The 24992-nt window shown below is 38.9% G+C and overlaps 1 protein-coding gene across 7 annotated transcripts in view; it reads left to right on the top strand.

The window, feature by feature from the left end:
* The first annotated feature begins 751 nt into the window (after positions 1–751).
* Positions 752–24992, top strand: part of TRAPPC8 (trafficking protein particle complex subunit 8) — an 87844-nt gene continuing 63603 nt past the window's right edge. For 4 of the 7 annotated variants that reach the window (XM_055125890.1, XM_055125892.1, XM_055125891.1 and 1 more), the window contains exons 1-5: positions 752–1259; positions 8201–8395; positions 13835–13918; positions 22487–22576; positions 23537–23711. In XM_055125890.1, the coding sequence (XP_054981865.1) occupies positions 1103–1259; positions 8201–8395; positions 13835–13918; positions 22487–22576; positions 23537–23711 (701 nt within the window). In that variant the 5' untranslated portion in view covers positions 752–1102. The remainder of the gene's footprint in view (positions 1260–8200; positions 8396–13834; positions 13919–22486; positions 22577–23536; positions 23712–24992) is intronic. The other 3 variants (XM_004606045.2, XM_055125895.1, XM_055125894.1) reach the window with 1 other exon arrangement.

Raw genomic sequence — 24992 nt, 5'->3', positions numbered from 1 at the left:
ACACGTTTCTGTTCCCTGGACGAGTGCACGTTGGGGAAGTCCATTTCTAATCCGCTGTGTTTAAATCATACGTGCACCTCTTTTTCTTTTGTTTTTTGATATTTGGGCCGCAATCGGCGATGTTCAGGATTTTCTTTGGGCTCTGCGCTCAGCGATCACTCCTGGCTGGCTCCGGGGATAAGGTGTGCTGGGGATCGAACCCGGGTCGGCTGTGCGCAAGGAAAGTGTCCTACCCGTTGTGCTGTCTCTCCGGCTCCCATGCCCAGTTCTAACCAGCAGTGGACAGGCAGCACGCTCTCCCCGGAGCAGGTGTGCCCAGTCGCTCTTGGGGAGCGTGAGAAGGGTAAGGGGGTTCCGGGAAGAAGCAGCGCGATGGCTCCCATCATTTGCCCTTTATTTCCAGGTAGAGATTGGGGGTGGGGGGCGTTGTAAAGAGACTGGGCGAGAGCGGAAGCCTAGAGGGTCACTTTAGCACTGTGACCGCACTGATCTGCAGCGTAAGCTAGTTCGTAGAACCCCGCCGGCCGCAGGCCTGAAGTCGCTGGAGTCTCAGCGTTCCGGCAGGCCCCGCCCACCTCCCCATATAACCCCGCCCTCCGCCCCGCCCAGCACATGGGGGGAACATCCGTCTCACCACTTCCGGCGCCGGTCAGCCAACCGGCTTCCGTCTCTCTTTACTTCCCTCTTCTCGCCTCTCTTTCCCCGCCTCTAGTACCTCCGGTAACAGAGTCACGTGAGGGGCGAGCGCGGGGGCTGCCGGGATTGGTACTGCCGGTGGGTCAGGGTTCGGCCTCAACATGGCGGCTCCGGTGAGGCAGTGACCAAGGCTTTGCCAGCGAGAGGATTCCCTGGCGATTGTCGGCGTCTCCGCCTCTCAGGACAGAATGCGAAGACGTCGGGGGCAGCGCTGAGGAGCGACGGTGACGGGTCGGGGCCGGCGGCGCGTGCTCCGGGGACCGAGGCGGCGGCGTCGGCTCCGTCGATTGGTCTCCAGGCTCGGGTGCGGGGCCCCGCCCGGCCGGGCCGGGCCGGCGGGCGGCGGCGGTAGCTGCTGCAGCCCGAGGCTCGGCCTCTGGAGAGTGGGCCGCGGGCGGGCGCCGCGATGGCCCAGAGTGTCCAGTCAGTGCAGGAGCTGATCCCGGACTCCTTCGTCCCCTGTGTCGCCGCGCTGTGCAGCGACGAAGCCGAGCGGCTCACTCGACTCAATCACCTCAGTTTCGCCGAGTTGCTCAAGCCCTTCTCGCGCCTCACTTCCGAGGGTACGTGGGCCCGCCGAGCCGGGCCGGGAGAGGGGAGCTGGGGGGCGGGGGCGTGCGGGGCAGGGCCGTGTTGCCGCTCCGGGGGCGGCGGGGCGGCCGACACTGCATCCCGGGGACCCGACGGGCGCGTCTCCCCGCCAGCGTTCCCGGCACCCGCCCTCGCCCCGCCTCGGCCTGAGCCTGTGAGGAGTAGCGCTCGGTGGCTCCTGGAGCGGCCCGCGGGAGGGAAGTAGGAAGTTTCCCGACGGGGAAGGGTAGGACGGTGCCGCCTTTCCCGTCGTCCGTGGAAGCCTCGAACGTACGACCTGGCCGGCCGCTTCCAAGCTGTCTGCGTTGCTGCATCCTTGGTGCCGGGAAGCGCCTTTCCTTCTCCCTGAGCGTCTGTTTCAGTCCATTTCACTTTTTTTTTTTTTCCCCACTCCGAGGGCTTGAACAGTTTCTTAGGCATACAGCGTTTTGCTGAACTTCTAAAGATGCAGCCGACAGAAGTTAAGACGTGCCAGGACCATTTGCCTTTCGGACGGACGGAGAGGAAGTCAGGACAGATTGTGGTCGAGCCGGATAATAGAATTTATTTAGATTTATAGGGATGCAAAAGGCCTCATGCTGTGTCAGACAAAAGGTTGACTCTTCAGTGAAGAACTTTTACCTTGATTTTTCTGTGTTCCAATGCTGCCGAGTGAACTGCCGGACGTTTATTGGGTTGCGATGACTTCACAACCAAAGCGTTGTGCCATGCCTGTATGTATGTATTGTGCCACAGGTGTGTTTTCTTTGCGAGGAGACCTTTGTCACTTCTGTGTTTAAAGGAGAGAAAGAGTAGTCAAAAGATTAAGGAAAAAAAAAAAAGTTCGGGAACTCTTGGTTGCGTTTTCCTCCCCAGGTAACTTAGTCTCCTGTGGCTGGCCACCGCTCTGCTTTACGCCCTGATGTTTTTGCACTTGCGTTAGACCCTCTCCCTCGCCCATGTAGGCGTTGGGTTGAAAACACGGCTGGCTGTACTGCTTCCACAGTTCTGAGCTGTCGTGCTTGCCTGGGGATGCCCATCCTGCTGGCTCCGCCCACACCTGGCCGCATACTCATTGAAGTTTGCCCTGGCTGTAACGATTGGGTACCAGGGATCACAGGCAGAGCTAGACAAAATCCAGAGTGGCCTGGGTAGCCCTCGGTGCGTGTGGGACACTGAGGGATTAAACTTGTGACCCTGTCGTTCCCTGCAAGGCAAGCACTTGGCTGGCTCCTGTGCGCTTCCTCTGGGACATCTTAAATTCTCTGGGGTTTGGGGACTTCCAGGCGATATCCCGGGTCTGGGGCCGTTCCCTGACAACCAGGTTCAGTGTGAGGGCCCAAGGACAGGTGCTGCTTGGACCCTATGCTGCCCGGGATCGCCAGAGCCACCCCGGCCATGCGCAGGGATGGCGACCACATCCCGTGGTGTTTAGGGAATTTCTAGCATTGTTTCTCGTGGTGTTGATGGTACATATGGTGTCATGTAGTGTCTGGGATTGCACGCAAAGCAAGGTCCGGTGGGGTTGCATACAAAGCTTGGGCACAAACTACTACAGTATCTCCTCCCTCCCTCCCTTATTTTTTTAAAGGGTAACCCACTGTAGGTTTAATGTGTGTGCTTTTTTTTTTTTCTGTTTTAACATGTGTTTTTTGTTGTTTTTTCATTTTCTTTATTTATTTTTTGGCACCACAGATGATGCTCAAGGGTTACTCCTGGCTGCTGCACTCAGGAATTACTCCTTGTGGTGCTGGGGATCAAACCCAGGTTGGCCACCTGCAAGGCAGACACCCTACCTGCTGTACTATCGCTCCGGCCCCTACTTTTTAAAATTTTAGTCCTCATTGAATACTATGAAGTAGCTACTGTAATTGCCATTTTATCTATTTAGGGACAACATCCTGTGGTTCTCTGGGACCACCCTTGTCAGTGTGCTGGCAAAAGAACTTGGGGTGCCTGTATGCAAAGTATCTACTCCAGCCCTTTGAGCTATCTCCCATCCTATGTTACTGCCATTTTAAATTTGAGGACTGATGAGATGGTAACGTGTTTTTTGTCATATAAGTGGGCAGATGTGAAAACTGGCATTTTTTTTTTTTTTTTTTGCTTTTTGGGTCACACCCAGCGATGCTCAGGGGTTACTCCTGGCTTTGCACTCAGGAATTACTCCTGGCAGTGCTTGGGGGACCATATGGGATGCCGGGGATCGAACCCGGGTCGGCCGCGTGCAAGGCAAACGCCCTACCCGCTGTGCTATCGCTCCGGCCCCGAAAACTGGCATTTTTAATAAAGATGTGTTTTTAATCAAGTCAATTCCAAATTATTTAGAATTACTTGATTCAGCTGCAGAGCTGTGCTGTCAAAATAAATAACTGAGTTACATATATAATTTAAAATTATTTAGTCACGTTAAAAGTGAAATTAGTTTCAATAATATATATATTTTTTGTTACTTTTTTTGAGCTGCACCCAATGGTGCTCGGGACTCTGCACTCACGGATCACTCTTGGCCTGGGTGGGAGTGGGGTAGGAAGTATTTTAATAGGGTGCTGGGGATCAAACTGAGGACTGCTTGCAGGGCAAGCACCATACCTGCATATATCTTTCCAGCCCCTTTAGTAATATCTCTTAACTTAGTATTTCTAAAATGTCATCATAGTGATATGTTTTACTTCTTGTGTTCACTTTTACTAGTGACTAATTCCTAGGTGCTTGATTTTCTGAAGCACAATTGTGAATGGAATAAAAAATTTTTCTATCTTTTATTTCAATATTTGCAGATTGAAAAGCCATGGGTTTCCGTGCATTGATTTTGTAGCCTGCCATTTTACTGTACAAGTCTGTTGTTCCTAGGAGCTTTCTTGTAGATTCAGTAGGGTTTTTTAAAGTATGGAATCATGTAATCTGCAAATAGTGAGAATTTGACTTATTCTTTTCCTACCTGCATGTCCTTAGAATCTTCTTCTTGCCTGACTGGTATGGAAGGACTTCCAATATTATATTGAATAGTGAGAGTGGGAACCTTGTCTTGTGCCTGATTTTAGAGGGAAGCTTTCTGGTTTTTTTTCACCATATGTTTACTGTGGGCTTGTAAATGGCTTTAATTGTCTTGATGAAAGTTCCTTTTACCCTCATTTTATTGAGCTTTTATTATGATTGGATGTTGGATCTTGTCAAATGCTTTGTGTCTATTGATACATGATTTTTATTTATCAAAATAAACTTTCTGTTTATTTTGGGGGAAGGGGGTTGGGATGGTGTAGTTTGGGCCACACCCAGCGATCCTCAGGGTTTACTCTGGATTCTGCACTCAGAAATCACTTCTGGCAGTACTTGGGGACCATATGGGATGCCAGGGTGAGACCTGGGTTGGCTACATGCAAGAGAAGCACCATAACCCACTGTACTATCTCTCCATCTCTTGATTATTATTTTTCCAGCCTTTCAAGTCTTTTTTTACCCTGACTATTCAGATGTGCCTATTGTAGGCAACAGAATGTTGGCTTCATTTTTTGATTCATCCTGCCACTTTGTCTCTTTTGATTGGTGAGTTTTGCTATTGATACTGAGTGAAATTATTGAGATAAAGGAATTTATTGCCATCATTTTGTAGAAGTTATGCGTGGTTGTGAATTTTTTCATCCCTTTTAAATATGTTCCTTAATTCTGCTTGCTAACCTGGTTTTAAGGCCCCAAAGTTCCCAAGCTGCTACTTATCCATGAAATTTTGTATCATTCCTTAACATCTGAATAATATAGCTGGATAAAGTACTCTTGGTGAGCCAGCATTTCATTCAGCTTTACTTTATCTCCTCCCACCCCCCCATTCTCTTCTGCTTGAGGAATCTCACTTGATAGATCTGCTGTGAATCTTATAGTTTTCCCTTTGTATGTAAGTTACTTCTTTGGTCTTGCTGCTGGGAATATTCCGTCTTTGTTGTTTGTCATTCTGATTACAGTGTATCTTGGATTTTCTTGTTTGGATCCCTTTTGACTGGGACCTTTCGGGCCTCTTATATTTGGGTGTAGAGATTCCAACTGTGGAAAAATCTCATCTGGGATTTCTTGGACTAGTGTTTCTTCATTGAATTCTCCTTCCTGTTCTTTGGGGACTCCAACAATTCATATATTATTCCTCTTGAATTCATCCATAGTTGTTTGGTATGTTCTTTTTAGACTTTATTTTATTTTTTGTTGGTTTCTAGGATTTATCAGTATCCAATCTTGGGACCTCACTAATTTTTTCATCTGTTGTCATTCTGCTGTTGAGGCCTTCCATTGTGTTTTTATTTCATCTGCCATGCTTTTGTTCTGTCACTTCTGATTGTAGTTTTCTCATTTCTGCTCTCATATTTTTTTTTACCTATACCACTGTTTCTTTCAACTATTAAACATTTGCATCCTGGTGTCCTTGCAGTCTGTTAGGAGGTCACAGAGCTGGTTGGTTTTCTGGTAGAGCTCTCTGAACTAATCCTTGGGCTTGGTGGGTTTTTAACACAGTTTCCCCCATGGTGCTGCTTGTTCTCTGGGCTGACGTGTCACAGCTCACTCGTATGAGAGTGAGTACTCTGGTGATTCAGCCCCTAGAGACAGTGAGGGGCACCCCACCATTATGGACTTCTACAGGTATTGGTGCCTTCGATGTAAACTGGAAGGACTAGAAGACTTGTATTTCTCAATATTTTAGCAGAAAGGAGTGAATTAAGATCTCTGGTCCTCTTTGGGTCTCTGTTAATTGGCTGGGCTGGAGAAGCCTCTGGAAGCAGTGGGCAGGTTGACCAGCAACTGTGGTTCATCTTGCCAATTAAAAAATTTGAGATTTGTTACATACTTACCTTCTTATATTACTTGACAATTATGAATCAACTTTAAGGAAGATACCTGGATGTTCTACTAAAGAGTATTTTGCTTTTCCTTTTTGCATTTCATAGTAAGATAAGCTGTTAAGTTTAATTAGGGAAAGAGACTTATGTGTTTAAATTAGGAAATATGAACAATTACAGAAGAATGTAGAGAATACAAGAAACAGCCAGTTGTCCACTACACAGAACCGATGCATTAATCCTGTTTTATTTACTTAATCTTTTTATTTCCGTTAAGAAGGAATCAGACATGCTGTTTGAATTCTGAACCATCCAAATTTTCTGTTCTTTGGTGGTGTTGGGAATTTAACTCAGGTCTCAAACATACAGGTATACAATACACTTTAAAATTGAACTACATCCTCAGCCTAAAATTTTGAAGTCATTCTTCTATTTCTCTTTATAGCCAGCTATTATAATGAAAGTTACATCTTATTTTTTGTACAAATTTTCTTATTCATGCCTTATGTGTTATTAAAACAATTTCTTAGTTAAAAAATTTGGGAATGGAGATTGAACATCAAAATTTAGGAACACTTTATGGATATAAATTTATACAAATTTAAATTTGGTCAGGCAAGTCTGACCAAAAGCAAACAAAAAATTTGTTTGGCATGACCCAGTTAAATTAATGGAAAACTCAGATTTAAAGTGAAGTGAGGGGGCTGGAGTGATAGCACAGTGGGTAGGGCGTTTGCCTTGCATGCGGCTGACCTGGGTTCAAATCCCAGCATCCCATATGGTCCCCTGAGCACCGCCAGGAGTAATTCCTGAGTGCAGAGCCAGGAGTAACCCCTGTGCATCGCCAGGTGTGACCCAAAAACCAAAAAAAAAAAAAAAAAGTGAAGTGAATAAAATTTGGGTTCTTAATACGATGGGTGGACTACTTCTGATACGTCTGTAGAAATAATCATCTTGCGTAAGTCTATGGGAAAGTATGTTGTCATCTGCTGTACATTATGTGGGTTGTCATGCTCTGGGTTCCTGAGAGCCTGGTCCTTGGCCTAGAAACACGGAATTATAGATTATAAAATCCCCAAAAGTTTCAGGCTAGAGGCAGGAGGCTTTGGTGTGAGGGAGAGGATCTGGGCAGTGAGTTTTTTTTTTTTTTTTTTTTTTGAACCACACCTATCAGTGCTGAGGGCTTACTCCTGGCTCTGTGCTCAGGACTCCAGGCACTATTGCAGTGGTAGGGATCAAACCTGGGTTGGTTGCAAGCAAGGCAAGCCCTATTCATTATACCATTGCTCTGTTCCCAACAATAATTTTTTAAGCTTTTCAAAAATTTTTTCAAATTTTTAGAGCAGTTTTGAGTTCACAGAAATACTGAGCAGAAGGCACAGACATTTCTCAGATATCTACAGTTCCCACATGCACTGTTTCCCCCACTATCAACATTCTGTAATAAGTGACTGCTCATATTTTAGTAGTTGAATAGGTGCTGTGAATGCAGGCTGTCTCTCGGGGAAGCAAAGAAAGTTTGCATGCAATATTTTATTCCACTTTTTTTTTTTTTTGCTTTTTGGGTCACACCCGGCAATGTACAGGGTTCACTCCTGGCTCAACACTCAGGAATTACTCCTGGTGGTGCTTGGGGGACCATATGGGATGCTGGGAATCAACCCAGGTTGGCTGCATGCAAGGCAAACGCCCTACTCACTGTGCTATCACTCTAGCCCCCTCATTCCACTTTCTTTCTCTGTACTATTTTCAATATTGATACCACATCTCTAAACTTTGCCCATGACCACCTTAGAATCAGGTAAGAATTAGAGATTTTGTATCAACGATTTGGTCCCTTGCAGTTGCAAAAATAGGAAGACAAGGATCTGTATTAGGAAAGTTGTTAGCAGCATTGTTGGAAAAGGTTAGACTGACTGTCTCTTTGGTTTACGTGGGAATGTTCTAAGTCATTTGTAAGTTCAAAGACTGACGGAATTTTCTGATTTCTAGTTCGAGCATCTTCTTTTGGGTAAACATTTAACCCAGTTTTAAAAAAGTTATTGTCATGGTTGGGTTGTTAGACATGTGTAGAATTAACTTCAAGATTTTTTTTCTTTTCTTTTTTAAAGTTCATATGAGAGATCCTAATAATCAGCTTCACATAATTAAAAATTTGAAGATAGCTGTAAGCAACATTATCACCCAACCACCTCAGCCTGGAGCCATTCGGAAGCTCTTGAATGATGTTGTTTCTGGCAGTCAGCCTGCAGAAGGATTAGTAGCTAATGTGATTACAGCAGGAGATTATGACCTCAACATCAGTGGTATGTAATAAGATTCATTATTTTTAAAATCAAAATTCTTAGAAAAATTACTTATGTTGCTTGGAAATTGTTCACTAAGGTACATGGTGACTGCTAGAGCCTGAGAATACAGCATGGATAAAATATTTTTTAAGGAGTTATGTAGGTAGCCATTTGAATTGTGAGTTATTGGATTTCATTTTATTTTTTAAATAAATGATTATAAGCTCCATGAGGACAGAAACTTTGGTGTTTTATTCCCAGTACCTAAAGTATTGCCTAAAGCATATGCGTAATTCTTGAATAAAAGGAATAGTAGTAGATAAAACAGTATATATTTTTGTAACAAAATAAATAAAAGTAGTGTTTATTGTATTTTTATCTTTTTTAGTATTAAAAAGAGGAAATGTTTATACTGTATGAATATTTAATTTTTTTAATGCTCAATTTGAATTAGGTGATAAATGTTTCCTAAACAAGATAGGTAAAATTGTGTTTATTATGTAAAGTGAGTTTGCAGTACTTATTGTGATTCTTTTCTAATATAAAAAGAATGGATGAATGTGCGATTTTTCTTTTTAGAGGGTGAAGTGAAAAAAATATATTATCTATTAGAGTATTTCAGCACTCTAATAATCTTTTTAGGTAACTACAGTGTATATTCTCATATTTTAACACTAATTAGATAATAAAAATCTCTTAAAATATGCAAGACATTGTATATTTAAGATTGGTGTGTTTAGGTCAATAAGTAAGTGTGTGTAGTTTTTGTATACTTTGTATAGTTAGAAATATTTATAAAATTATTTTCAAAAATACAGTATTTCCTTGTCATTAATCTTACTCTGTTTAACTTGGTAATTTTAATTTAGAATATTATGACTAGTTTTACAAAAAGAATCTTAATTTTAGGGTATATATTTTTAGTTGCCTCTCACATTGCATTTTTCAGTCATGGGGCAAATATGAATATTTCTAGAAGAAAGGGATGGAATTCATGTTGAAGTGTGGAGGGGAATGTCAGTGTGTCCAAATTTGTATATTAGAAGAGCAGTTGGATAAGTCAGTCATTCAGACTTGGTTTCATTTATTCTCCAAAAATAGAATTTGGCTATAGTATTCTCCTTTTGGGCCTTTCCTAGACCTTTAACCCTGTGATTATGTTTTATTGAATTTTAAATTCATGTACCAAATCTCACTGACTTACTTCTTTGTCTAAGCATTGATACATAGAGGTATATAATTTGGTGAGGAGACAAACTTAAAATCTGTAATCATAATACAGTCTAATTTTCAGTACCTTAGAGTACATTGTTCCTGAGGTATGGCATAAACAAATGTACTAAAGTTACATAAGGAGAGATAATGATCATATTTAAAGACACATATTGTTTCTGTCTATTACTTTTTTGTTTGTTTTTTTGGTGGTGCCAGTAATAAAACCCAGCCCTCACACATAGAGTTAAGTGCACTAACACTGACCTACATCACCAGCCCCCTTTTTTATACTTGATACCTCTTAACCTCTGAAGTCTTAGTTACACAATTTTTAACAAGTCTGGTAGAGCACCTGCTTTGCATGCAACTGACCCAAGTTTGATCCTAGGCACCATATATGCTTCCCCGAACCATGCCAATAGTGATTCATCTGAGCACCTCTGGATGTGGCCCGAAAACCAGAAAAAAAAAAACTTCTATTTTTTAACAAAATAATTCGTACACATAGACACTATATTTAAAAGACAAAAAGAATAATAATGAGCTCCTTCCTGTGTCCCCTGCTGTAATGTAATTATTTTATAATTTCTTCTGGTATTTATTTTGTTTCTAAATATTTTGTATGACTATATTTGTCAATTTAAATTTATATCACAGTTGATGAACATTGAGTTATCCCCTGCCTTTATTTTTTAATTTTTTTGAATTTTGGGCCACACTGGCAATGCACAGGGGTAACTCCTGGCTCTGCACTTAGGAATTCTTTCTGGTGATGCTCAGGGGACCATATAGGATGCTGGAGATTGAACTTGGCTACCTGTGTGCAAGGCAAGCACCCTATCCACCGTACTGTTTCTTCCCCTAGTTACTTCCCTTCTTTATAGCCATTTCATCAATGTTGGTTTAACATTTTTTGCTTACTATTCACTTTTAAAAAAGTACTGTGACTAAATATTGTTTGCTTCTTCACTACAAGGCCAAATATTGAACTTAAACCCATTTTTATAGTGTATTTTTTTTTTAAACACTTTTGGCTACCTTTTTAAGAACAGGTTGATCTGAATTCTTTGTATCTGTTATTCTCAGACTTCTCAGTAAGATTTTCTGCTCAGCAAATTAATTTATTAGATCATTTATCAGTTCCTTCTCCCTCCATCCCTCAGTTCCTTCCTTCCTTCCTCTCTGCTTCTTATGTTTTTAATAGGTAATGATATCTTCACCTTAATATTTGACTCAAGTTGAACAATAATTCTTAGATATAATGGCTGTGGATCTCCAAAGGACAACAGTAAACTGACAAACTGACAAATCATTGTGGTATTATTCAGAAATATTGTTGAAGGGGGCTGGAGAGGTAGTACAGTGGGTACGGCACTTACTTGCCTTGCATATGTCCAACCCGGATTCTATCTCTGGTGTCCTATATGGTCCCCCAAGGAGTGATCCCTGAGTGCAGAGCCTCGAGTAACCACTGAGCATTGCCTGGTGTCCCAAAACAGAACCACAAAGCAGAACAATCCCATAAAACTTATCATATTGAAGTATAAGTTCAATATGATAAGTTCTGTTCCGTCTGGGACTGGTAAGACCCTTTTCACCACTGTTGTCATGGGGATTTCCTTTCTTTCTCTTCCTTGCAGCCTTCATTTTTATCTTTTGTGGTATATTTCTTTGGTTTGGTGAAAGGTATCTCCTGAGGTAGGTTTTTGCAGGGTAAAAATTGGTAAGTCGGGCTGGAGCGATAGCACAGCGGGTAGGGAGTTTGCCTTGCATGTGGCCGACCCGGGTTTGATTCCCAGCATCCCATATGGTCCCCTGAGCACCGCGAGGGGTGATTCCTGAGTGTAGAGCCAGGAGTAACCCCTGTGCATCGCCAGGTGTGACCCAAAAAGCAAAAAAAAAAAAAAAAAAATTGGTAAGTTTGAAAAAATATTTTTATACTTGAAAATTTGATTATATATTATTATTTTTAGAATTTTTTATTGAGCCACCGTGAGATACAGTTACAAAGCTTTCATGTTTGATATTCAGCTATACAGTGATCGATCACCTATCCCTCCACCAGTGCAAACTTTCCACTACCATTATCTCCATATCCCCTCTACTTCCATCCCAGTCCTTACCCTGCCTCTATGGCAGACAATTGCTCAGTGGCCGACCCGGGTTTGATTCCCAGCATCCCATATGGTCGGCCACAACAAACTCTCTCTAGTTTTGGGATTGTAATTTGCTTTGATATTCCCACCACCATTCAAGCCTGCCTGCAAGGGGCAGATGCTACATCATTTATTTTCCATTGTTCACTTTGCATATCAGGAAAGGTAGTGTGGCCACATAAGCGGCTGCGTGCTTCAGAAAAATAGTCCTGATACACAAATACTGGAGCCATGCTTGTAGAAGCTCATGGTCGCTGGGATTCCATCTGGAGAAGGCATATTTTTGGAATTTTATATATATATATTTAAGTTAAATATCGTGGTTTATAAAGCTGTTCATAAAACAGTTGTTTCAGGCATTCACTGTTGCAACATCAGTTCTATTGCCAGTGTGTTTTGTTATATATTAATTTAAAATAATTTTCTTTAGAACTTGATTACTTTATTCCAGGTTTTATATTGCTTTAAAGAAGATGTATGCTATCAATGCCATTTTGATACATACTCTATCCTCTTCCACTCTTCTTTCCAACCTTCATAGGCTTTTAGGTCTTTATCCCTGTTCTTTTAAAATTTTGATATTGTGATAAAACACTTTCAATGATCTGATTGTACATGTGCTTCAGGCCTGAGGGATTCTCTTATAGTATTTCTTTGTTAATTTCTTCCTAGTGGTATACTCTATTTTATCTGGGACTCTTTCAACTGTATATCTTAGAAATAAGAAATATTCTTATTTCTCTGTCTTTATTGCTACATTTTTTCCCCCCTGGGAAATCTGTTTGACTTTATCTTTGAAGCTTTTTTTCTTTGATTTTTGGGTGTGTGGGGGGCACACCAGGCAATGCTTAAGGGTTGCCCCTGGCAGGGCTCAGGGGTTCATAAGGGATACCAGCAGTTGAACCTGTGTCTACCATGTCCAACGCAAATAACCTACCTTCCCACTGTACTGTCGATCCTGTCCACTATTTCTTGAAACTTTATGTTAAAATTTTAATGCTCACTCTTCTTTTTTTTTTATTAAATTTTTTTTTCTGAATTTTCTTTTTCTTCTCCCTCATGCAGTTAACTCTGGGGTTGGCTTCTTTCCATTTTTAAGTTCTCTTTTCCCCTTTACTTTGTCTCTGATTTGCATTATTTTTCAATTGTTTTCATATTGGAAAATTTCCTCAGCTATCAGGGACCCTTGTCATCATTTTCAATGTTCAGTTGATGTGTTTAAATGCTCACTGAGTATAAAAAGAGCTGTTATGATAGTGAACTACTTCTTTGGGAACTGAAGCTGTGAATAGGTTTCACAGTTGCCCAGTCTTTATTGTTACTTATTTGATGTAATTTAAAGTCTTCAGAAAATGATTCTCAAATCTAATATAAAATGGTTGATGGATAGTTGATAGAAAGTGTCATGAGTTGGTTGTGAAAAATTAATTTGCCTCCTTTTTGTTTTAAATCTCTATCATTATCTCTGCACAGGGAAGACTTGTTACCTTTAAAAGTAGGTGGAGGAAGTTCTTTAAGGCAGGCTTTACTTATTTTTACTTCTTTTTTAAAATTATTTTTATTTCTTTTAAGGCAGGTTTTAGAATCCCACATGGTTAGGATAAAGTACATACAAGAAGAAAATAGTTTTCTTTTTAACTGATGGTGATGGGGACTCCCATACAGAGCTTGGAGATAGCTTGACTGACTTGGGGTGCTGGGATCCTACTCTAGGCCTCTGCTGTTGTCAGGCATGCTCTTTAACCCTTTCTACCCTTCCTGGCTCCCAGAAGGAAATAGCTTCTTTACCTTTGCCTGCCACTTTAAGGCATCTTCCTCTTTCAGCTATGTTATGTTGGTCTTGGCTAGGAATATGGTATGATGGATTACTGAATTTGTTTTAATAAAATTGCATTATAATGGAATAATATTTGGAGAGTTTTGGATAGTGATTTTATAGATTTAAATTCTCTGTATTAAAAAATACAGTTCAAATTTTTACCATTAATGTGAATCAGTATACTTTTCACTCATTCTATTTAAGAAATAACATGTTAGATATTTCTCTTACAAACCTAGCTTAACAGTGCCATATTTTCTTTGTCAGATCGGTCAATTAAGGCTAGTGTTCCTTGGTACAGTAATTGGAAAGAAACATTGATGGAATTGAAAGAAGCCTCATTATTTACAGGTATTTCCTGTGGTAGTCTCAGTTTTTCAGATTTTTCCACTCTACTTCTTACCTATTATCTTTCTTTACACTCAGTTAATATGTTTTTTTATATTTGTCCCAGTTAGCATGTCTAAGTTTTCTAAAACATAGGTGGTCTAGTGACGGTTGTTCAACTTCTGTCTTTACTATCAAGTATTATCTGTTGTGTTTACTCTTGGTTTATAACAATCTGCTAGATCTAGCCACTGTCTTTGAATTTGGGTTGCATCTTGTCTTGTTAATAACTTACATTTTCCTTAATGTGAAGTATACTTTTTCTAACTACCTTTATATCATCTGCTATTATTCTGTAAAACCATGGTACTTTAGGAATTTTGTTTTAGAGAAATGGTCAAATATTCTTTAATATTTTCCTTAAATTGGGGACCAGAGCAATAAAACAGTAGTTAGGGTACTTGCCTTGCTCAGGTGCTCAGGTGGCTGACTCAGGTTTGATTCTCGGCATCCCAGATGGTCCCCTGAGCATTGCCTTGTGTGGTCCAAAAATAAAGCAAAAGGAAAAAGAACAACAACAAAAAGAACAAAAATTGGAAATTAAAAACGGCAATTTAAAATGTGGATCGTGCAAGATAGAATCAGTCATCTTATTTTGCTAATATTTTCAAGTATTTCTTATTTTCAACATTATGGTTGTTATGATTTTCATAGAAGTGTAAGAAATTGGAAGAAATTTTCTGGAAGGATGATGCAGTAGTGAAATAAGTCATAGATTATATCATCCTTCAATTTTAAATTTTGTCTTGCCAAAATACTGCATTTTTTTTTCAAGAAGATATAAAAGGTGGATATAATATCTTTGTAGTCATTGTCTTTGTCTTGTTTTTTCTTATTGAGTACAGTTAAGAATTTTTCATTTTTACTGTTGACAAACAAAAGAAAATTGACAGTGGACACAATTATTGAGATCCAAAGATGAATGAAGAGAAATAGCAACATTCTAGATGAATACCGTCAGGTAGAAATTTGTAAGACATAATTTTCAATGTTTTCAGCAGTTTTAGTGGCTATAATAATGTTTCTGGGGCCAGAGAAGTAGTAGAGCAGGTGAGGCACTTGCCTTGCATGCAGCTCACCTGGGTTTGATTCCTGGCTTCCCTGTGGTCCCCTGAGCCCATCAGGAATGATTCCTACCCCAAGCACTGATGGGTGTGACACTGCCACCCAAATGAAAGGAATGTCTGGGACCATTGACACAACCCAGTGGGTAAGGCACTTCCCCTGCACACAGCTCGTTTAGGTTCAGTCCCTGGCATGCCATATAGCCCCCTGAGCACTTCCAGGAGTGTACCTTGAGCATAGAGCTAGGAGTAAATCCTGAGCACAGCAGCTGTCACCCCAAATCCAAAAGCAAAAAAGAGAAATAGAGGGGCTGGAGCAATAGCACAGCGGGTAGGGCGTTTACCTTGCACGTGGCTGACCCGGGTTCGATTCCCAGCATTCCATATGGTCCCCCAGCACTGCCAGGAGTAATTCCTGAATATAGAGCCAGGAGTAACCCCTGTGCATTGCCGGGTGTGACCCAAAAAAGCAAAACAAAACAAAAAATATATATATATGGAATTAGTTATCGTAATACATTTTATATAACACAATATATACAAAATATCACTTAAATACCTCTTCTGCATGTAATGCAAGATTTTTTTTTTTTCTGTATACTGCCTTTGGAATCTTTTATGTATTTTGATACCTCTGGCTCATCTCAGTTCCAGTAGGCCACATTTCTAGTGCTCACAGCTGACTGGTGCCTACCTGCTGTAGTGCATAGTTTTTCCTTGTACCTGGTTGATAATGGAGAAATTAATCATGTACAGAAATCCCAGTTTTAACTCTTCAGATGACAATGTCCAGTTTTCTTAAACTCAAGGATTAATGAGTAAGTAGTATTGAGAACAAAAATTTAATATGGTACTTTTTTTTCCTGAGGACAAATAAAAGTATTTTCATCCATCAAGACAATAATTTAACAGGACTTTACATAATTTTATTTTTTACATAATTTTAAAACAAAACTTAAATCATCCCATCTTGGTAAGGATTATGTGTCACATTTCATTCTTTTCTTTTCTGTTTTTACTTACTAGATTGTGAGTAAACAAATGTTGAAAGCAACTGATGCATGAAGGTTACTGAAAGGAATTACATGGTGTAGAAATGCAAAAGTTTTTGGATTCATTATTCATTCTCTTTGCTATTTAAAGGTCTGAGAATTAAAATGTTTTATAGATGGAGCAAATAAGACAACCTTTTTATTTTCAGCAAAATTATGAGATGCCAGAATTCTTCAAAATGTTGCATTTTAACTATGTAAAAGCAAGAATCAGAAGTAATGATAAACTAGAACTTACTGGAACTGTATATGAATCTGTAATTAATAATTACATGATGAATGTTTCAGGTTGACTCAACAGTTGATGAAGTTATTAGCATTCTAAGCAGTGCTTCATTGAGTCATACCTATTTTTAAAATTAGGAAAATGTGGAATACAATATTTGAGTTAGCTGTGTTTAAAAGTTGTTATATTGTTAAGGCCAGAAGAGATACTGTAGCTGGTAAGGTAATAGATTTGCATGTGCTAGGTGTGGGTGTTATTCCCAATACTACATATGGCCCATTGAGTTCTCCTTACCAGGAATAAGCCCAGAGCATTGTTGGGTGTGTCCTCGTTTCCCCCTTCTCCAGTTTTTTTTTACTGTCAATTCTATGCATAACTTATAAAATGAGTTAAAATATAATTCATTATATTATATATTGTCACTGTCAACCCATTGCTCATCGATTTGCTTGGGTGGGCACCAGTAATGTCTCTCATTGTGAGACTTGTTGTTACTGTTTTTGGCATATTGAATACGCCATGGGTAGCTTGCCAGGCTCTGCCATGCGGGCGAGATACTCTCGGGAGCTTGCGAGGCTCTCCAAGAGAGGCGGAGGAATCGAACACGGGTTGGCCACGTGCAAGGCAAATGCTTACCGCTATGCTGTCCATATTATACATTATATTATAAAAATTAAAATTATATTTTAATTTATTTTATAGTAAAATATCAAGGATCAGTTATAGCTAGATGATAAGTGATAAAGCTGAATTGTACCTGCTGCTGGGTGTGGCAGAAAATCACTTATTTCAATATTTACAGGCAAGGAAAGGCTATTTTTCTGGAGCACTGGGAAGATATAGGAGCATTGCTCAGGTCCTTATCCTTCTCCCTCCCTTTATTTCAGGAAATACTTTTATAGTCTGAAGGAGGGCCTGAAAATTTTCTTTTCTGTTTCTTGAAACATGGATATGGTTTCAGGACAAGGAGAATAGGGACCATAGGAACAGCAAGAGGTGTGGCATTAGGGTAAAAGCTTTGGGGTCTGGAGATAATCTTTCTTAAGAAGATGAGTTTTCTCCTTAAACTTGTAACAGGGGTTCACTGCTATTTTGAAGGTAAAAGGAAAGCAGGAAAAATCCGGGTATAACAGAGCTTCTGCTTGTTTCTCTAAAACAGTTAGAACACACTGCTTTTACAAAGCAGCTCCTGCAAGAGTGTGAGATTGATTTTGTCTAACCCAATTTATAAATGTACCCTTGCCCCTCTTGGACCATGCAGGTAGCCACAATTTTACAATGGTTACTTAGCTTTGATTTGCTGAGGGCTGAAAGGGTATATTTTTAATTTTTAATTTTAGTTTAATTATTTTGGGGTTTTTTGACATACCTGGCGATTCTCACGGGCCACTCCTGCCTCTGCGCTTAGAAATTATTTCTGGTGGGAATTGCTGGGGCCATCTTGGATGCCGGGGATCCAACCATGATGGCCACATGCAAGGCAAGTGTCCTTCCCACTGTACTATCACTTTGGCCCCCAAAGGGGTATAGATTTAAGGAAAGTAGTTTGTGTGTTTATAATTTATTTTATTATTATTATTATTATTATTGTGGTCCTAGGAATTGAACCCAGAGACTCACACTGACAAGGTGAATGCTCTGCTGCTGAGCCACACCTCTAGCCTTAGAGAACAGTTTAAAAACAACAAAACAGGTTTTCCACTGTGGTATCTGAATTTAAACTTGAACATCAGTATTTATGACTCCTGTCTTTTTAAATACTGTGATTTTTTTTCTGAAAAGGATTGAAAATAGTCTTTTAAAATAGTTTTCAAGGGTTACAAAATACAAGTATTTTTTAGTTCTTTCAGAGGTTTTTTATGATTTGGAAGATACTCATTTTATGAGTCTTTGTTTTAGCTTTTGTATTCTGAAATTCTCTAAGTTGGATGATGTTTTCTAATAATCACAGTGTTTATTGTAAAAAATTTAAGAGGGCTCTCCTCAGTGATTCTTGGACCTCGGGAGTCACTGTCAGTGATACTTGAATGGCCTGACCAGTGTGGATCTACGGGTCAGCCCTAGTCATGCGGGACTGCCCTGGTGCTACTCCGGCATCCCTGACTGTGAGTGGGATTGTCTGAACTACACCCACCAGTGTGTAGTGATCATTCCGTGCCAGGGATGAAATTTGTTGGTCTGTTAACTGCAGTGTATGAGCTCCCGTCTCTATATATAATATTTGGTCTAAGATAAAATTTAGTAAATTAAGTATTCAGCATCTAGTTAATGTCATTCCCTTCAAAATACTATTTTCTGAGAATACTAGCTTTGTTATACCTAGCTTTGTTATAAAGTTACATCATTACTAGTATTTAGGTTATTTGGAATTTAATTTTTTTTTTTTTTCGGGAACGGCTGCAGGTTTTTTTTTTTTAATTCTTTTATTAATTCACCATGTGGAAAGTTACAAAGCGTTCAGGTTAAAGTCTCAGTTCTACAATGCTCAAACACCCATCCCTTCACCAGTGCATATATTCCACCACTAAGGATCACAATATACCTCCCCCCCTCCCCCCACCTCCCCAGCGCCCCACCCCACATGTGTAACTGATAAATTTCACTTTACTTTGATTACATTCAATATTTAAACAAAAAAAATTCACTATTATTGATATGGAGTTTCTCCCCCCCTAAAGTCGATCTGCTGAAAAGAAAGCATTTGGTAATTTGTTTTCCATTGCTGAGAATGAAGAGATATGAGGTCAGGAGGCCGCACTAGCAGCAGCATAGTTTTGGATTTCTGTATTTTAGTATTTTAGTAACTAAGTCCAGAGAAATGTCTGCCAGGAATCGCAACATTGTAAGCTTGTACCTCTCAGCTACTTTATATTCCACATATGAGTGCGATCTTTCTATGTCTGTCTCTTTCTTTCTGACTCATTTCACTCAGCATACTTTCCATGTTGATCCACTTATATGCATGGAATTTAATATTTTTACTACCTTTAGTTTGAATAACAATTTTGCTGACACTTTCAACTTTTGTGAATGTACAGGTCATTTTTCTGCTAAGAATATCCAGTTTTGGCATTTTCAGATTTAGGATTACTAAATACCTTGGTTTTAGTGGGACAGACCAGAATTAGTTTAGGTCTAAGCTGGCAGCCCTTTTTAGTTATGTATTGGGAACACTAACCATTGAATCTGAAGTTACTGGAACCAATTAAGAAGGGAAAAAAGGGGGCTGGAGCGATAGCACAGCGGGTAGGGAGTTTGCCTTGCATGCGGCCCACCCGGGTTCGAATCCCAGCATCCCATATGGTCCCCTGAGCACCGCCAGTAGTCAATTCCTGAGTGAAGAGCCAGGAGTAACCTCTGTGCATCGCCAGGTGTGACCCAAAAAGAAAAAAAAAAAAAAAAGGGAAGGAAGAAGAGTTTCCTTTCTTTTCTCTTTTTCCCTAATATGTAATTTGTTTGCTTTACCCAGTTATTCTCTTTGACATTATAAGCATATGTAGCCTTCTTATATCTTTTTTTACATTAAAATGTATGTATTTCTGCTGTTGCTTTCCCCCCACTTAATACTTCAAAGGGTATTTTATATTTTACCCCTTCTCTTCTGATGGTCAGGTAGGTTTTCTAGTGTCTTTCTGAAAATTGTATTGCAATAAGTATAGCTATTTTGGGAAGATTTAATTTAGTTATTTAGACAACACTAGCCCATCATGAAAATAAAATGTTTTGAATGCCTACTATTTATCTGTTTGTTAGATTGAAGCAACATATAGAAAAAAATAATCATGTCATTTCCCCTTACCTTAAGAGATTCTTCCTGTTAACCAAGATTTTTGTTATCCCTTCTTACCATTGATACTAATTGAAATATGTATTAATTTTAAAACAAATTTTGCCTGATTTGGGGGAAGATATATACTATTCATTGGTAAGAAAATGTATTCTTTTGTTGTACAACTAACCTTTCATTTCTCATTGGCAAGAAAATGGGTTGTGTTATCTAGACTAGTCCGTCATTCATTCTCAAGTTTTTGGCACCTTTCATATATAGTATTTGGTGAAACATTTTTTGTTTATATTGATGGAAGTGACACTCTCCTAAATGACATGGGTTGTTTTCATAAGGCATTTACTTGTGTTAAATTTTGTATGTATGAACTTTGAAGATAGCTCAAAGGGCTGATGCTAAAATGTGGGAGGCCCAGATTTCATTCCTGGCAGTGTATCCCCTCCCTGTGTTTCCTGACCCCTGCCTGTTCATTATATAGGAGTCATTCCTGAGTACTGTTGGGTTTGACTTCAAAAGACAATTTATTTTTGAATAAATACCACCACATTAGATAATGCTATTTGGTCAAGATGAAAATTTCCCCTCTTCAACCTCATAGTCATTGACCATAGCATTAGAATGTAATAATTGCCTTTTTCAGTGATAAAGAGGGCAACAAAAGGTAATACGAGGTTTTGTAATTAACAGTAGTAGCTAGGAATGGAACATCCTTTTATGTGAAAGGAATTTAGATCATTCTGTTTTATTTTGTATCTCGTTTTTACATTTTTAATGGTTTATTATCAGTAAATGTTTGTGTATATATCTACTTTATATATCTTTAAACCTGGGCTTAGTTAAAAATTTCTCCTGTACAAGGGACAAGAATGGAAAAAGTTTAAGAAGCCCTGATTTAGCCCAATTTTTGGGGAAATTTTGATTATTCCTAGTTTTGTACGTATTCCAAAGCTGCATTATCTTTTTTTTTTTTCTTAAAGATTTTATTATTGAGTTGAATTACTATGAGATAGTCCCTTACAAAACTGTTCATGATTAGGTTACTGTTCATGATTAGGTTTCAATTCATGATTAGGTTTCAGTGTTCTAATACCCATTTTTACACTAGTAAACGTTGTTTCCCAGCACCAGTGTCCCAGTTTCCCTCCCATCATCCCCCCCCATATACACACACACCCCAGACTGCTTCTATGGCAGGCACTTTTCTTCTTTCTTTCTCTTTCTCTTTCTCTTTCTCTTTCTCTTTCTCTTTCTCTTTCTCTTTCTCTTTCTCTTTCTCTTTCTCTTTCTCTTTCTCTTTCTCTTTCTCTTTCTCTTTCTCTTTCTCTTTCTCTTTCTTTCTCTTTCTCAACTTAGAAACTTAAACCTAGTGAAACGGCAATGCTTAATTTGGATAACAAAAATAGAATAGCTATAATGCTAAGCATGAAGTGAGATTTGACTTTTTAAAAATCATATATGTGTTTTTACACTTACAGATTTGGAAAGCATACCCTTTTGTATTTAATTATAGGGCTTAGTATGTTTTAAATTTTATTTAAGTAGAAGTTTGTTTCTATCTTAATCAGTAACCAGCTTACAAGTTGGGATTTGTTAACTTACTACTATTGACATTTTGAGCTAAATAATTGTAGGAGACTGTTTTGTTCTGCATCATTACCAACCTCTTTCTTTGCCTAGATCAGGGGTAAAGATCACTCTTGGTTGAGAACCTTGGTTCTGAAATGCCATTTACGAAAAGTAGTATTTATGACAATATTACTATTGGCAGGAGCACAAAACTACTTCTAAAATCTTTTTACCCGTATAAATAATGCAGAAAACATTATTTGATAGGTAAATAGGTTGTAGGGTCTTAGGTTGTAGGTGTAGGGATGGGAATAATTCTTTTTTTTTCCCAAGCATATATATGCTCCCATATATGGATTTGTGTGTATGGTGTAAAATATGTGTTCATCATATAAAAATATAATACAGGCCTGGGGAGTGCAACAAGGTAGAATGCATGCTTTTACCTATAGGCATGCTGGAGATCTCTAGCATTGTATGGTACCCCTAAGCACCACTAGGAGCAACCCCCGAGAACTAATCAGGGGATAATTCCTGACTACAGTCAGGTGTGGCCCAGTAGCTAGGAAAAAAGAAGGGTTTATATATATATATATATATATATATATATATATATATGTGTATGTATATGTGTGTATATGTGTATATATATGTGTGTATATATGTATACACCTTCAAGGACATGTGAAAATGTTAAATATTTACAATCAAGTAAAACATGCTTTATTTACTGGTAGAAATTATTTTTTACTTTTTTTGAGTAATTATGGACTTGAAATTTTGTCTGTTGTAAATTAATTCGTTAAGGAATTTTAACTTTAAAATATATTATTCTAGCTACTACCCCGTGGTTTGAATCTTACCGAGAAACCTTTCTTCAGTCGATGCCAGCATCAGATCATGAATTTCTGAACCACTATTTGGCATGTATCCTTTAACCTGTATGTTCTTTAAAATCAAATATTTTGAAAGTCATTAATTTTAGAGATATGTAACTAAATTGCCGAGAGAATTAGAGAATAGAGGATTTTTTTTTTTCTTTTTAGGTCACACCCGGTGATGCACAGGGCTTGCTCCTGGCTCATACACTCAGGAGTTACTCCTGGCAGTGCTCGGGGACCATATGGGATCCTGGGAATTAAACTTGGGTCGGCCGTGTGCAAGGCAAACGCCCTACCTGCTGTGCTGTCGTTCTAGCCCCGAGGAATTGTTTTTTAATAAATGCTTCAAGTTTTTGTTATTACTGTTGTTTTTATTTAATAGCATTATGCAGGACTAGTATAATCAAATTAACTTTGCTTACAGAATATGAATGTTATGGGCTTATTGTTTTTCTTTATCCCCCCAGCTTGAATATTTTATGCTTAACAAGTTTCTGAACCACTTTAGAAAGAGAACATATAAAATAGTTAATGTTAACTACTTTGTTGATTACCACATGATTATTGCTTATGCAAAACCTAATTTTTAAAGGCAGTTTTCCATTTTTAAAGATGCTTTATTTTGCCAATTATGGCTTTATTTTTTTTAATTAGGTTGCAAAGAAAAGTTAAGAGATAGGATAGACTATGAAAATGCACAGAGAGTAGGAAAAACTAGTAGAGTTGTACATTATGTTGATTGTTGCATAATTTTTATATCTTGCATTTTTATTTTCAAGTATGTTCTTTCATATAGATGACCATAAAAATGTAACAAAAAACCTTAGAACCCCTGTGATTTAGAACCTTGAATTTGAAATGTTGGAGAAATTATTTTTTCATTGTAGTGAAAACTTAGAAAATCAGATATATTTTAGTTCAGAAATATCTCTTTAAATAGCTCTTTAAAGTTTATTGTAATATAATTTTATTGACTGGTGATAATTACCTTAATATAGTTTGTCAGGCATGTTGGTAGCATCATCTAGTGAAGCTGAACCTGTGGAACAATTTTCAAAGTTGTCACAAGAACAGCATCGAATTCAGCATAACAGTGACTATTCCTACCCTAAATGGTTTATACCAAATACACTTAAATATTATGTACTTTTACATGATGTAAGTGCAGGAGATGAACAGAGGTAAGCTTTACTTTTATTGATTTCAAATTTTTTCTGATATAAGTTATTTACTATTAATTTGGACATGCCTTATTTGCAATTCTAAATTTAATTTTACCTGAGAAACTGAAAATTTATTAATAGTCCATGTAATTACATCTTTTATTCATGTTATGTTTCATAGCTGTCATTTTATGTTAGATTTTATATGCTTATTCAGAAATGTTCAGTGTATATCTCCATTACTAATCTTTATAGAGTGCTTTTCATTTTATTAAAAAAATTTTTTTAATTGGATCACTGTGAGATAGACACTTACCAAGCTATTCTTGATTGGGCTTCATTTATACAGTGTTCCAGTACCCATTCCTTCACCAGTGTACATTTCCCTTTAAAAATGTTTTTTTTAATTGATGCTTTTCATTTTAGAGCTACAAATCTTTGCTGTTATTTCTTGGTATTTCAGTATATAATTACTTTTCATTTTTTCTGTTATCTTTTGCCCAGTTTTCCTCTTAACTTTAGAATTCCTGATTTGCTTATAGACATTTCTTTCAATACTCTTCACTCTCTGTCACCTTACATTTTTAGCTATGATATTTTTCAGTCTCAGAAATATTCAGACATTTTTTCTTATGGCTCCCTTCCAATATTCATTATTAGTTATTTTGATTAAATGTATAACTGATCTCTAAAAATTAAAAATAAAATTTGGGGTCATACCCAGCGATGCTTAAGGCTTACTTCTGACTGTTCTCAGGGATCTTCCCTGGCTGTGCTCAGTGGACTGTACTTGGTACCAGGGACAGGACTCGAGTTGACTGCGTGCATGGCAAGCACCCTACCTGCTCTGGCCCCTGAATAGCTGATTTTTACAAGCAAATTAAGTTTACAAAAAATAAGATAATATTGGTCTGGAGAGATAGTACAGCAGGTAAGGTGCTTGCCTTGCCTATTTTGATCCCCCAGGCCCCACATGATCTCCTGAGTCTGACCAGGAGATTCCCTGAGTGCAGAGCTAGGGGAAAGCCTTGAGCACTGCTGGGTGTGGCCTCAAACAAAAACAAGGGAATTTTTTTTTCTTTCTTTATATTTTGGGGGGGGGATCACACCTGGTGATGCACAGGGGTCATTCCTGGCTCTGCACTCAGGAATTACCCCGGCAGTGCTCAGGGGACCATGTGGGATGCTGGGAATCGAACCTGGGTCAGCCACGTGCAAGGCAAACACCCTACCAGCTGTGCTGTCTCTCCAGCCCGAAAAACAAGGGAATTTTAAGAGCAATTTTACCTTTATGAGTTT

The sequence above is a fragment of the Sorex araneus genome, chromosome 2, assembly GCF_027595985.1.
Source record: "Sorex araneus isolate mSorAra2 chromosome 2, mSorAra2.pri, whole genome shotgun sequence".
In the NCBI taxonomy this organism is placed as follows: Eukaryota; Metazoa; Chordata; class Mammalia; order Eulipotyphla; family Soricidae; genus Sorex; species Sorex araneus.
Note: the sequence above shows the minus strand (reverse complement) of the source record. Positions and strands in the feature narration are given on the sequence as shown.